Source organism: Oratosquilla oratoria, chromosome 20 (assembly GCF_046742065.1).
Source record: "Oratosquilla oratoria isolate Oo_2021 chromosome 20, ASM4674206v1, whole genome shotgun sequence".
In the NCBI taxonomy this organism is placed as follows: domain Eukaryota; kingdom Metazoa; phylum Arthropoda; class Malacostraca; order Stomatopoda; family Squillidae; genus Oratosquilla; species Oratosquilla oratoria.
The window spans coordinates 24,260,220-24,275,677 of NC_134796.1; the positions used below are offsets into that span (position 1 = coordinate 24,260,220).

General features: G+C 41.3%; 1 protein-coding gene across 1 annotated transcript in view; it reads right to left on the minus strand.

Moving 5' to 3' along the window:
* Positions 1–1,293: 1,293 nt before the first annotated feature.
* LOC143036404 (uncharacterized) overlaps positions 1,294–15,458 on the minus strand; it is a 15,585-nt gene continuing 1,420 nt past the window's right edge. The window contains exon 2 of the mRNA XM_076203734.1: positions 1,294–3,510. Within this exon, the coding sequence (XP_076059849.1) occupies positions 1,530–3,503 (1,974 nt within the window). The 5' untranslated portion in view covers positions 3,504–3,510 and the 3' untranslated portion in view covers positions 1,294–1,529. The remainder of the gene's footprint in view (positions 3,511–15,458) is intronic.

Genomic DNA, 15,458 nt, shown 5'->3' on the forward strand with positions numbered 1-15,458 from the left:
CGTGACCTCACCACTCCACACCACACATGGACTTTGCCCAAGATCTATATCAGTTTCAGCTTTACATCTCCCACCTCATCACACAGAAACTGACAACCAGTCACTGCTCCCCACTAGTTATTTTCAACCAGTGACATAGAAATAGTCGCACACTAATACAACACAGACACTATTCTAAAGTTTCTTTCCAGAGATATACGGGAGGGCCTGTGGACCACTGCCTACCATTATGGGGCTGTGGGATTTCAATCAGCAAAACTCAAGGCAACAGTTATTGCAAGTAATGTGTATAATAATTATTGCCTCAACTTTCACCAACTGGAAATCAGCAGCCCAAAGTGGCTTACATTGGTCTCGGTCCCTCCTGCAAATCTCTCTAGAAAGAAAGTTTAGATTATTGTCGCTGTTGTATTGCTGTGGGACTGTTTCTATATTACTGCTTTATAGTAATAGGGGGAAAGTAGCAGTTACTGGTCATCAGCTCTTACATGAAAAGGTGGAGGAAATACAGAGCAGCTATAGGCAGCTTGTACCCATGGAGACGGAGTGTCAGCCCCTTGATGCTACACCTCTAAATGGGGATGAGTGTTGGTGTATTTTGAAGTTGGGAGGCTGGGAGAAGACTCATTACGACATCCATCAAGCAGGCACCAGTTGTTGTTCTCATAATATATAATATATACAGTATTGCATCTTACCTAATAGTTTTGATATAAAATACTGTTATATGGCCTTTATTTTTATGATTGTTGTTTGTCACTTTTTCTTTTCACAGTGTATTTTTGTTTATTCTGCACAACAGTAATATGTGTTCTTTTTTCCATTGCAAGTATAAGGAGTAGATTTTGTATCTCTTAGGCTACTTGAATTGGTTACTTTCCATCTTACTGCTTGTAAATCCAAGTGTGGTGATTGTGTCAAATCCACAGAGAACCATTCTGAATCCACAGCCCTCATTCTTGTGCTTTGGAGATGGACAGTAGACATCTGAGTTTTATTTTATTTTATTTTTTTCATGGTAAATGATCAACTAGTATCTCGTCGCCGACAAACAATGGTTCTGTCCATAAAAACAATATTGCGAAGAAAAGATGGGATTTTTGGAGGTAAAGAAGATATTTATGGTAGCAAATAGGAAGGATAATAGTCAAAAGTTATCAGCATTTTATTTTGAATGGAAATAAGTTTTCAGCGGGAAGAATACCGCATAATTCTGGTCCATAAGGGTGTCACTAACTTCACTGAAATATCGACTTCATAAAAATTATACAATCAGTATTTATTAAGAAAAAATAATGAAATCATGGAAGTAGAGGGAAAGTCCTAGTGAAATAAACCACTATATTCAGAAACTAGAACTAATTTTTATTAATCATACATTGGTCATGTTTAAATCACCTGTTTCTCCGTATTTCTAGAGTCAAGTCGTATACGTCAACTTACATAATGATGCTGCATCGGGCAAGCCCAGTTCGAATGATGGATGTCATGCCATATACACTATTTGTCTTTTTTCATGAACGCCATCGTCAAGTCCGATCATCAAGTTGCAGATTCTGGCGCAGCGGGAAACTATTGGCGAAAGTGGCGGCTTCGGAGAAGGGTGCAGGAGCCGAGTGTGTGCGAGCGCATTCTCCCATGCAGGAGCAACACCCTGGCCTCCGCCGGATATCCCTCGCCACGATGTTCCTGTTGTCGTTTCCGAGAGAGTGGTTGTTGGTGGCCGTGACCTGGGTGCGGTGTGTCTGTAACAGGTTCATACGGTATGCCCATGTCCCAAAGTTGTCCCGCAAACTGAGGAAGCAGGCAAGAGCAGCACTCCAACCCTCACCATAGAGGAATGGGTGTAACATCCCTGACAGGAGCGTTAGGGCGTCACAGTAGGGTAGAAGGGGTGCCAGGCCCGATGTGCGGTCGACCAGGGCGTAGAGAGCCATAGATACCGGGAGCGCCCAGCATAGGAAGAGTGTGAATATCAGGGAGAGCACCATGAGACATGCCCGCACAACCCGGCCTCGCCCACCATAGCTTTGCATTACGTTCCCTTCTCCACCTCCGCCGTCTGCACCACCAGCATTCTCTCGCTCTCGGATGGCCCAGCCAGTGTCACCAATATTTGAGGAATGGAAGTGAGGAGATACAAGACTCCCAGCACCGCGGCCCTCCGATGCCGAAGGAGCGCGATTGCCCCTGGCCTGCTGACGAAGAATAGCCACCAAGATAACCATGTAACAGATGGTGGCGAGACTGCAAAGCGTCAGTACATAGATAAGGAAGCCTAGTGTGCAGGAAGAGACTTCTTCGTTTGGTCCGGGGAGAGGTGAAACGCCCAGGATAGGCAGATGTTGAGTGAAGTTGCCGCCCAGATGGAGAACAGCCACTAACCCACCAGAAATTAAGGCGCACCCAACCAGAGCCGCACCAGGTACCCATAGCGACCTTAGTGTAGGGGCACCACTCATGGAGGAGGCAGGGTGAGCAAGAAGAGCCACGCGGTGCACTGCTACCGTCACCACCAAGTGCAAAGACACGAGGCATGACGCTACTACCACCGCGTGCACATCGCGCCCCGTATCACCCGAGCCCGTCTTGCTATGCTCTGTGTTTTTTCTGTCCGCTGTGACACCTATGTCCAACTCTTCGCTTCTTTTGTCCGTCTGTCCATCCACAGCCCATTGAGTGTCCTCATCATTTGCCTCACCACCACCACCATCACTACCATCATCACCTCCTCCTCCTCCTTCTTCCGGAGAATCTCCTATTCGAGGAACTACATATGAAGAGGTTGTCGGACTAGAACTTTCCTGAGTCTGGGGCTGAGGATCATGATGACCCGAACTGTAAAACGACAATGGTCCCGACGGCGAGGATATACCAAATATTGTGGCCGGGTGTGGAGTGGAAGGCGCGGGGGGATATACAGGAGGAGAAGGAGTACCAAGAAGGTCTATTGAGAATGCAAGGGTATCTGTACTTCTGGTCAAAGGAGGAGGAGACTCAATTTCGGGGGTTCGATGAAGACGAACAAGCGTTGAAGGATGCTTTGGCCGGGGGGAGGTCATGGAGATGGAGTTAGCGTGCGATGGTGGCAGGGTGGGTATGGTATGAGTGTACAAGAAAGGCGAGGTAGGGTTGAGTACAAACGCCCTCATGGGTGATGCGGTTGTGGTAGTGGGGCCGTCAAGGTTCACCGTGGAAGTAGTAGTGATGGTGGTCATAGTAGTGTGGACATGGGAGTGCAGAAAGGGCGGGGCGGCTGCATACCGAAGTGGTGCTGCGAGAGCACACAGGAGTAAGTCAGCAACGGGCAAGGCTATGGCCGGGGATTCTACCGAAGAAGTCGAGGACAAAGACGAGGACCCATGGCGTCCAATAAACCAGTGCACGGCCACCGCTACATTGACCACACTTCCAACAACAATGACCACGCACACCACGGCTGCCCAAGCACCGCTAGCCGCTGCTGAAGAGGTCCACCACTGGGGAGAGTCGAGCTGATCCATAGCTGACCTGTAGAAAGGAATGTCAATCAGTTCAAGGAGAAATATATTTGTATATTTTATCATACAGGGATGAAGAAGTAATACGTCATGTGGTCGTCTAATTCGGTCGTTGTGTGATAATTCATAATACATTAGACTGAGAAAGTTATGCTGCCTGTTGTTGAAAGTGCGTGTGTGTGGGGGGGGGATATGTGAACTTATTGAATAAGATGAAAAAATCGTCATGCTCATTGCTAACAAACCCGGAAATTAGACATATTTATTCAACATAGGGAAAAATAAGTGTCACATCTTTTCATTTTTGCCATTTGATGACATGTAAATATGATTTATTTGATCACTATTTCTTCGTTGGTCATAATTTTACCATTTCTATTAATTTGGGGAAGAATTTTTATCATAACACCATCTCATTAGCACCCGGTAATGTGGGCATGCAACATTCTATCAACCTGCATTTGTGAGAAGTCTGACAATTTGCTTTTCAATGCAGACACGTCAGAAAGTAAAACTTACCCTGAGAATCAAACCCAGGCTCTCTCCATAACCAGAGGGCAGACTTAATCCTTTATTTCCTCTTTGAATATCATGCATCTATGGGCTTCTCCTCTTTATAAACGAGGAATAGGTGGGGGACATAACATATACCTACTTTTCAGTTTTGATTTTTTACATCCAACCCCTGTACTTTTGGATATATTCTTCATAATTTCCGAACCGAAATCCCAGGTGCAGCACTAACGTATACATCCTTCCCAAAACCCTTTTCCATCACTGGCTGAGCGAGTCCAGAACACCATGTGCTATTCCAATCCTTTCAAGGATTTCTTGACATGACCCACCACTGTTATGGTGAAGCTTTCCAGGACCACAATCTCCTAGCCATATGCATGGACAAAATGAACTGATTTATGCAATAAGCTCCCAAATGCCGGGTTTTTTTTTTTTTTTTTTTTTTTTTTTTTCCCTTCAGGAGACCTGGAGTCCTAACGGTCGTTTCCCTGTCCATTAACTCGAGGGCCACAGTCAGGACCTCCAACGACTCCGCAATAAGTACAGTAACATCGCCAAAGACAAGGTTAACTACTTTAGTGTTGCCAGTAGGTGCACCGCAATGATATTTATCGACAGCTCTGTACAGTATCTAGCCCGTGCGAGTGTTGAAAAGCGATAGATCGAGGGTCACACCCCTACCTCACTCCTGATTTAAGGGAGTGTCACATCGCTTTATAGAGTAGGTGAAATTAAATTTTCAAATATGTATTAAAGAACTTAGGTATGAGTCCTCAGGGTATTGTGTTCTTCCCATGTATATATAAGGCATAGTGAATATTTAATGAAGATATAGTGAGCTTTAGTGAAGCTCTAATTACTTAATGGAAAATCCTTCCACATCTTTCAGCTTGGTATGAAATGAAAGCTTAGAGTCTGGGGAACAAAAACTATTGAATACATTTGATCAAACCAATACTTCTGATTTTTTATTAATTTATTTCTCTGAATAATTAAAAATGCTGCAAAATTCAGGTTTCATAAATAAGAAAATTAATTAAAATTTCTTTTATTTTTACTGTAGAAAATAAAGAGCATGGTGTTTTCTTTGAAATGAAACAAAAATGACAAAAATCCATAAAGAACAACCGAGGATATTACAATAGAAAAAAAAACACATAAACTTTACAGGACAGGGGATGTAAATTTTCGCGACCATTTTCTCTACCATTTGTTTGATGGTTGCGATGTATAGCAAATCTCCAATTTCTTCTTCTTTGCTGATGAGGTGTGAGATTAGGGTGAGTGGTGTGGCGTGGGTGGAGGAGGTGTAAGGTGGGCGTGGCTAGTAGATGCTTGCGGAGTGCTGGGTGCAGCTGTGCTGCTTTTCTCCTCTTTCTTTTTTCCTTCTTGTTTCAAGTTCAGGCACTCACGGGCCCTCTATATTTTGCTGCTTCACTCTCTTGTTTCTTGTTATTTTTCCATGATTACAGCAACAATACAGGGCGAGGAATCAAAATTGTTACGTACGGTGTGAGCGCCAGGAGCGACGTCACCTTACTTTGATCTTTTCAAGAGTACTGGTGCCCTGTCCACTGTCTTTGTGGTGTATGATGATGGGAGGAGTTGCCAAATATCTCCATACACACAATTCTGTAGCAATAAACGAAATAGCTATAGAAATATTGGCGCTATTTCAATATACAGAATGTTTATTATGCAATGGAGTTGCCAGAGGTTGCCAATGTTTTATCTATTTTGTGCTGTATAAGAAATAGAGACGAAATACAGTTGTATAACTTCGTATGAGTCTTGCCACCATCATAGAGATTCTCTTGAAATGTTTACCTAAAATTTTCTCATGTACCAGAATTTTTCGGATGACCGCAGGCGACGCTCTCTTAACAGGAAAGAAGCCGAACACGCCTCCTCTACATTTCACAGCACACTACACCAGAATTAAGGCAAGATGTTAGGTCAATAATCATTGATCACAAATTTAGAGTAGATTTTTTCATGGTTTAGTAAACATTGAGATGACTCGACATCTGCAGCGATTCCCGTGACATATCTCTCTTTATCCATTCTCATGAGAGCTCTAACCTGTCATTTCAGAGTTCTGTATTGGTCCAGGTCTCAAGCCAAACTGACAGTGCGACATATATTAATATTCTCCAGTGTCTCACGCGACGCTCACCACACGATTCTAGGCGTTCTCCAGTGAACTCTCCGGCAGGTTTCAAATTTTCACGCATGAAGATATTCCATGGTTTGACAGAGTCTTCATGGGCATCAAGCACATCATGTCGATTGGAGACTGCTATGGTATACTATTGTATACTATGGTATACTATTATATACTATGGTATAGTATTGTATACCATAGCATCATATCTGAGCTTCTGGAGATTCTCCTGGTCTTAACATGCAGTTGAGACCATGAGTCTATGATTAATTCAAAGAACTCGGCACTGCGGTAAATCCTGCAGTTCTGTGGGATCTTCCAACAAGTACTAACAAATATGTAATCGATCATCTTTACTACACCTCCGGCATCATCATACCAAGTCCATCGGCGCAGCTCCGACTTTGTTATGGACCGAAAGGTCTTTTGTAACTCATTGTAACTCTTGTTTCTGGGACCAGGAACCAAAAGTCCTCAACCTTCTGGCTGATAGTGTTCCTGGGTTTAGAGCCATGGGAATCAATGTGTGTTTCATAGCCTCCTCTGTGCAAAGAGTCTGAAAATAGATGAAATACAAATTTACGTTGCTCAGAATTTTAGCATGTAGATTTACCTTGCCCGGCGTTACGTTTGTTTCTGTTACGTTTTCATTTAAACTCGTTCGAAATTGTTGTAAATATCATTTCCTCCTTCGAGAGATCACTCACATCAAGACTTGGAATGTGTTCGCACCAACTTGTATGTTTTGGTGGCTGGATTGTCAAGATTAGCTGATAATGAGAAAAATCTACTTTACTTTTCTTACAGACAACGAAATCAACCACGAGTTATTACAAGTCATAATATTTGATAATATAATTATGTATGTATCAGAGAAAATAAATAAGAACAGGCAGCGACAGAAAACAAATGAATTATTTTGATTAACGATGTTTACATTTAAATAATTTTTTCAATTACGAGTAAAGAACGAATCGATTTGAACCGAAGTGTAAAGGGAACAATAATATAATTTAAGGAGTTTTCATATAAAGATTATTTACAACAGTAACAAATGATGACAAAATATGTGGTGTTTGCAAAACCAATATATTTTGATTGTGTAGTGTAATCTAAATTTCAACATTACCTGCCTTCCCGAGAGATCACATATTGACGTTAGGCTTATGATCTTAAAAAGACTACATGGATTTTGTCGATGAGATATGACATTCTTCTCAGGGTCACTCAGCAAACAGGTTTTGAACAAAATATTAGATAAAGTTCAGCTAGCATACAGTTGCAGGAACCCACTGTTGGTTGACATTTTCATACAGTGAGTGGATGTGTGGTATATGTTTTTAGTACTTCCCAAAGTCAATAATGGCTAAAAAGGTTACATAAAAACTCTTTAGTTGTTTATTTTTTGCAAATTGAAATTATGTAGATTTGTTGTTTGTGATCTACAATGAGTTTGGAGTTGAGACAAACGAGGTGATGGTTTGTTGGCTTTAATTTCCTCATCTAGACTGCGCTACATTCTCGGAACAACCCTGAGGAGGACTCGGCAGTTGCCAATGGTTCTATTTGCAGGCACAAGGTGGCTGTTGCCACAACAGTCCGCTATAACAATTTATTCTCTATTATCGCTACAATGTACAATCACATTGCTACAATGTACAATGCATGGACTGAGTATGGACACTCAGTATTCATGCATTGGTCGATTATTTACAAAAAAGAACACATAAAAGAATTATATATTTGACGTATGCTGATCTTGCAGTTTGGCAATGTCGGACACAGGTGTACCGGCCGCTTGGCCCAGATGTCCGGTGTGAGGTCAGACGCGCTTGGCCCACTGTCAAGTCCAACGCAATGGCTGTGTGTGTGGGGGGGGGGAGGAGCCTTGGGAGTTTTCCGAAGACGTTGGACGTTCCATCCTGCACCAAACGCGTGCGTGCGCACATGTGCACGCTAGACATCTAAAAGATTTAATATTCCCTTCAATCATCTTGCAACATTATTGGTCCTATCCCCAAAACGTCGTCTGCTTAGGTCATTCTCGTAAAACCTAACCATGGTGCCATCTTCTTCGCAGTCATGTTATGTGTTGTGTTTATTCTTCATGAATCGGCATTGTGTTTGATGAAGAAAGAACTACACGATTGGGAAGGAAAAAATAGGAGGAAAGAAGCGGAGAATAATTATATACTAATAATATATAGAGCCCAGGAAGAAAGGCAGAAGAAAACTCACTGTAACTGCCCAGCAACAATGATATTATTCACGTACACAACATACACGGATAGCTAAATTCTAGTACAATAATAACAAATGGCCTTTTTAAAGCATATGTAAAACAAATTATAAGATATATTGTTTTTTGGAATTTTTTATATATTTTATCAGATGAGTGAGCTTAGAAAAGTTAAACCAGGAGAAATAACTGGGGTGACGCAACGACACATTCATCGACATCAAGTTATATAAAACCATGTTCTCGTACAGGCAAATTCAAACAGTTAAATTTTCTAATTCTTTTACACTAGATATTGGTCCTGAATTCAGAGAAAAAATACTGACTAAATAATACATGAAACATCAATTTTCCTGTACTGATTTTCAGTACAATGATATGCTCACTATTATCGCAGTTTAATAGCTGGTTTAAGGGGGTGCATTATGGGAATAAATGCAAAAACATTTGTCACTTCTGAAACAGATTGGTATGTTCTTATCGATACTTGTAGTGAAGCTTTCGTTTTATGGTTTTAACAATCTAGAATAATGTATAAAGAATAATTACTTTTATCTGGCAGTAACAAGTTAGCATAATTGAATTTTGTACTGACACACTAGGGCCGAGATGAAAAATATCTATAATACGTTGTAGAAATAGTTATTTTCAAAGCTTGTGGCATCTATGAGGCGTAGTGTGAACGTGATGCAGTACAGACGTCAGCAGCAATTAGCAGCAGACAGTCGGTACTTGCACGAGGACAGTCATACTTGCTAGGGCTGCTCTCAAGAGTTGACTAGTTCTTATAATCTAACGTTACGTTGGATGGCTTTCATCTTGACAGTTAACACTGCCACCCGTTTCTGGGCATTTCCCAGCTCTTTCTCTCCTTGACCTTTCCGTCTCTTCGGAGCTCTCCGGGGTCCGCACGAGTCCTTGCTGGCTCGCGAGACTCCTCGGTCGTCCGGCCCGGCGAAATCTAGTATAAATCTGTCGTAGTTTAGTGTAATGTATACCCCGTCCCCACTGGGCACGCAGCGTGTCATTCCACGCGGCTATCGCCAGTCACCAAGGAACTATGCGACCCCTATCGTATTGTCCCTTTGGCTCTCCTGAGCACATTTCTTGTTTTACAGGGGCTTGTCCCCCACCCCGACGTGCAGAATCGAGTCTTCACCTCCACCTCTGCAAACTAAAAGCACTTCCCCTGACGACCCTATTATTGACCCGCATGTTTTTCTCCACTCTGATCAAACCCGATTAGCTGAACTCAATCCCTTTATTCTGAAGAAATGTCTGTCCTTTTATGGTGATGATATCAACCAGGTTAGGAAACTTAGAAGCGGAGATCTCCAAGTTACCACCAACTCTGGGAAAGCCACACGTGACTTACTTAAGGCCAAGAAGTTTCATACCTTCGATGTTGTTGCCTCCCTCCCTAGGTCACTCAACTCCTGCAGAGGAGTAATCCACTGCAGAGATTTGATGACCATGGACGAGTCTGACATCCTCGAAGAAATGAAAAACGAAGGGATTCTAGATGTCAAATTCATAACGCGACTGGACCGGGAAAAGAACATGCGAGTGAACACGCCCCTTATTATCCTCACTTTCAACTCCACAACCCTCCCTGACCATGTCAAAGTTGGATACATCCATGTCTCAGTACGACCATATGTCCCCAACCCTTTGCGCTGTAATAAGTGTTTCAAATATGGTCACCTTGCTAAGTTTTGTCATAGCCAAACGATCGTGTGCGGTAAGTGTGCAGGCGAACATCCTACAGATGCCTGCTCTGCAAATGTGTTTCAATGTGTCAACTGCCCCTCTAACAACAAGCATGCATCCACCTCCCGAGATTGTCCCACCTTCAAAATAGAAAAAGAAATTTGTACCGAGAAAGCAACTTGTGGCATCTCTTTCTACGAAACACGGAAGCGTGTGATGGAAAGATAAGTTACCCCAGCTAGTCCCTCCCGAGCAACATCCTATGCTTCTGCATTTAAGAAAACGTACAGAACCATTAAAACACAGACTCTCCGATAAGGACAAAGATCTCTGCCCACCTACCAAACAAACCACGCACTCGCACCTTCCTTCCGCGACTATCCCAAAGCTTCCACTACGTGTACCTACACATGTGGAAGAGGATGTTTTCATGAAAGTAGAGTTCAATGGTCTGTGCTAATAGGTACGGAGGAAGAATGGCAAGTTTTACAAAAAAATGTAACAACAATATGATGTGGATGAACAAGATATTACTGTAAATAGCCTAGTCAGTGAGGTAACGGTAACGAATGGGATGAGAAATGGGTAATTCACTAATGACAAGTGGTCAAGGACTCACGAAACATCACAGGTAAATTTTGGGTAAATGTACACTCTAAAACAAGCGTCAAGAAATGTGTAACTAAGTTACAAAAGCATGTAATGTGACATCATCAAATACTGATAAGGATACAGATGAGGCTTCCAACCATTTTTTAAGAGAGCCTCTTTCAACAACTATCACAAACAAGAATCATCTACTGGGCCTGCGTCGTTGTATCTATCAATGCTAACCTCTACACCAAGATCTATATACACCAGGTCTAACCGCTTGAGCCGTTCTGCGCAGCTTCTGACGTCATCTGGCTGCTTCCGTTTTCTCTTTGTGAAACTACTGAAGAAAACTGTGAAACGCTAAGGAAGACTGGGACTATTATATTTTCCCCCCCGTTATCTCTCTCTCTCTCTAGCTCATTGCTATTATCAGTGTGTGTGTGTGTGTGTGTGTGTGTGTGTGTGTGTGTGTGTGTGTGTGTGTGTGTGTGTATTTACCTAGTTGTATTTACCTAGTTGTATTTTACGGGAAGGGGAGCTATGCTCGTGAGGTCCCGTCTTCATATCTCATTTTATCTAAACTATTTTTAAATTCATGTATTGTTTTTGCACACACCACTTTCTCATCTAACTTGTTCCAACTGTTTATTACTCTGTGAGGAAAGCTGTTCTTTTTCAAGTCTCTTCTATAGCTGTCTTTTTCTATTTTCTTTCCGTGTCCTCTTGTATTTCTGTCATCCCATTTTATCAGATTCTCTCTGTCAGTAATTTCTATGCCTTTCATGATTCTGTAAATAGCTATCAAATCTCCTCTCTCTCTTCTTTGCTCTAGTGTCTGTAGTTCAAGTTTTTCTAGTCTCTCTTCATATGATAGTTTTGAGAGTGTTGGTGCCAGTTTTGTAATTGCTCTTTGTATTCTTTCAATTTTTTTTATACATTTTTTTGTACTTGGTGACCATATCGTTGCTGCATATTTCAATCTTGGTCTTATCAGGGTGATTAGGATTTTCTTCACCATTTCTTCATCCAGGTATGTAAATGCAACTTTGATTGTTCTTATTAAATTATAAGTCTCTCCAAAAATCTTATTTATATGTTTCTCAGGTGACATATTATTCATAACAATGACTCCCAGGTCCTTCTCATTTTCTACTTTTTTTATTCCTTCTTCTCCCAATTTTGTGTGTGTGTGTGTGTGTGTGTGTGTGTGTGTGTGTGTGTGTGTGTGTGTGTGTGTGTGTGTGTGTGTGTGTGTGTGTGTGTATTTTATGGGAAGGGGATATATCGTCGTGTGTGCTTATATAGGTAGGTCAAACACCACCAGAGGCGCCACTGTCGATGAGCACAATAGCGCGTCATTTTATGCGCACGCCATTCAAACAGCCAAATTTACCTACTGCGGGAAATTTAATTAATAAAAATGTTGTGCGAGTGTATTTACTACGATCGTAGTAAATTTCAAATATTCACATCATCAGTTACATGTCGGTCAATAAAAACATAAGATAAACATGGCGGCCTGCATTCAGCAGTAAATCGAAAATTGATATATGTTTCAACGTAAAAAATTAGCTAACAAATTTAGGGTTGTGGCAACTGATTATAATAAAGAAAAACTACTAGTATCGCGAATTATTCTAATATTAAAACAAAGGCAGCGTGTTACGATAGAGCTGAGAAATCGGTGGTTTTAATTAGTTTTGTTTTTTTCTATCTGGTCGGATTATCGGATAACAACATCCATCCCGCCATCTTATCTATCACTGGTGGTATGGATCAAACTTCACTCTATTAAGTTTCTTACTATTATGTTATTAGTGTAATAGACTTATAGTTTAATTATTTGAACTATTTTCTTTAAAATGTGTGATTTTCATGTAATTTCATCAAAGAGCAGTTACGTTTTTATCCTCCGTAATATTACGGACCACAGCTACGATTCGTCCTGCCCGCTATCTATGATCACTGGTGGTATGGATCAAACTACACTGTTAAGTTTGTTACTATTGTGTTATTAGTGTACTAGCTTGCATATAGTTGAATTATTCAAACTATTTTCTTTAAAATGTGTGATTTTCATGTAATTTGACGGTATTCGTAGCTGTGGTGGGTAATTTTGCAGAGGATAAAAACGTAATTCTATGATCAAATTACATGGGAATCACACATCTTAAAGAAAATAGGTCAAAAAATGCAACCATATGCTAAATTTGTATATAAAATTGTGCCTGTCAGTAAAAACCGTCATTGTTTACGTTTGATCGGCGATTAGTCAGACCGCACGTTTCGGCCCGATTTCCGGGGGCAAAATAGGCCAGATATAATTCCATTCAAAATGCAATATCTCGAGAACTAGGACAGCTAGATGGATAATTCAAATTGCATTATACTCATAGCGACTTTTTGCATCCCATGAGAACTAATTCAGCTCAAATATCAGGAATTCCATTTTCACATGTGTGTGTGATTCATCTTGGTCTTTTGGATCACGTATTGGACTCGTGATCGACAGCTATTTCCCTCCCGGAAGAGAGCTCAGAGCTCGTATGTCTGATCTATGAACTTACACGCACACATATCTCCAACTCCCCGCCCACGAGAGTTGGAGTATCGACTCGAAGCGCAGCGAGACTGAAAAAAAAAAATTAAACCTGGACAGGATTCGAATCAAATACCGCCGATATTATGGCATTATATGCCAGACTCTCTACCAATGGCGCCACCGAGACGCCTGATTATTGAGAAGTATGTGTGTGTATTTATATAGTTTTATTTTACGGGAAGGAGAGATATCGTCGTGTGTACTTATATGTGTACACGTTCACATATGTGTGTGTGTGTGTGTATTTTATGGGAAGGGGATATATCGTCGTGTGTGCTTATATGTGTACATGTTCACATGTGTGTGTGATTCATCTTGGTCTTTTGGATCACGTATTGGACTCGTGATCGACAGCTATTTCCCTCCCGGAAGAGAGCTCAGAGCTCGTATGTCCGATCTATGAACTTACACGCACACATATCTCCAACTCCCCGCCCACGAGAGTTGGAGTAACGACTCGAAGCGCAGCGAGACTGAAAAAAAAATAATCCTGGCCTGGCTTCGTACCAGGTATCGCCGATATCTAGACATTGAATACCTGACTCTTGACCGATTACGCCACCGAGAAATTTGAATAATGAGTGTGTGTGTGTATTTATATATTTTTATCTTACGGGAAGGAGAGATATCGTCGTGTGTACTTATATGTGTACACGTTCACATATGTGTGTGTGTGTATGTGTGTGTGTGTGTGTGTGTGTGTGTGTGTGTGTGTGTGTGTGTGTGTTTACATAATTGTATTTTTACATGTTCACATGTGCGTGTATTTGCAGGGAAACGATGAAAATTAACATTTGGCTTAATTCCTCTTTGGTTTGAGCCACAACCCTTAATGGTACAATAAGCCATATTGTCAAGATCTATATATACCGGTATATATAGATCTTCATTGTCAGAATATAACTAATTGCGTGGAGCGGTGCGGGCGGAGGCAGCGACATGCCCGTACAACGAACCAACATCAGCTAACAGCAACGGGACGCGCGAAGCCCACTTTGAGCAGCCAGGTGATGTCACGGGCCCGCTGCGCCAACTCTCTCGAAATTCGGTCGGAAGTGGTTAGACCTGGTATATATAGATCTTGCTCTACACCACCGTGCTGTATGTTGCGTAATGTATGCGAGTCTGTAATTGAACAGTGAAACATCTGTTTACATTTCTATATTTGTTCACGATCAGAAATCTTTCCCATCAGGTTAAAATACAGAATTTAGTAGCCTTTACAGGTCTTCAATACTACCGTCTCTTGTCACTTCCATATAACCCACCTCATTAATTCGGTTCCGCTGAATCAAATGTTCATGATGTCAGCCAGAACTGAAGACACTTTTCAGTGAGTTAATCGTAGTTTTTATTCCTTTGAAAGAGTTTGGGTGTTGTGTCCACTACTTAACCCATTCAACTCCGATGACAAGATGTCTTGTCATTTGGTCAAATAAAACAAAAAATCATAAAACACCAAAATGTTTGATCAAACACCAGAAAAATATGACGTCAATCCTCGCTTCGCTGCGAGCGAAGCGAGGATTGACGTCATATTTTTCTGGTGTTTGATCAAACATTTTGGTGTTTTATGATTTTTTGTTTTATTTGACCAAATGACAAGACATCTTGTCATCGGAGTTGAATGGGTTAAATAAGATTCTCTGACGTTGACCAAAATCAAATTACCTAAGATGGAGAGATCTCGACAAGCAAACAAACGATAATGGCAACCGTCCACTTCTTTCCCCGCCTCTCAGACGTTCCTTGCTCATGGAATATTTGGAGAGACGATTTTTTTTTTCTTTTTCTTTTTTTTTTTTTGCTAAGGACACGATATTATTTCTTCTACTCGACACTTCTCAAGAGTATGGAAAAGGTCTTTAAGTCTGTCCCTACCACAGATTTCTATTTACATCTCTTGTAACGTAGTTCCCGTCTTAGATTCATCCAATATGGAACCCTATATTGTCAACCCATCATAACGCACGGTACAATACGTGACTTTTTTCTTTATTAGTTGCATGAATCTCCAAATCGCCTATGTTGAGGCCCTTGCAGACAACGCTGTCATCAAATTGCTTTTCATGAACTGTTTTTTCTTCTTAATTTGATTTGGTAAACTGGCCAAATAAGAAAAAAACTTTCACA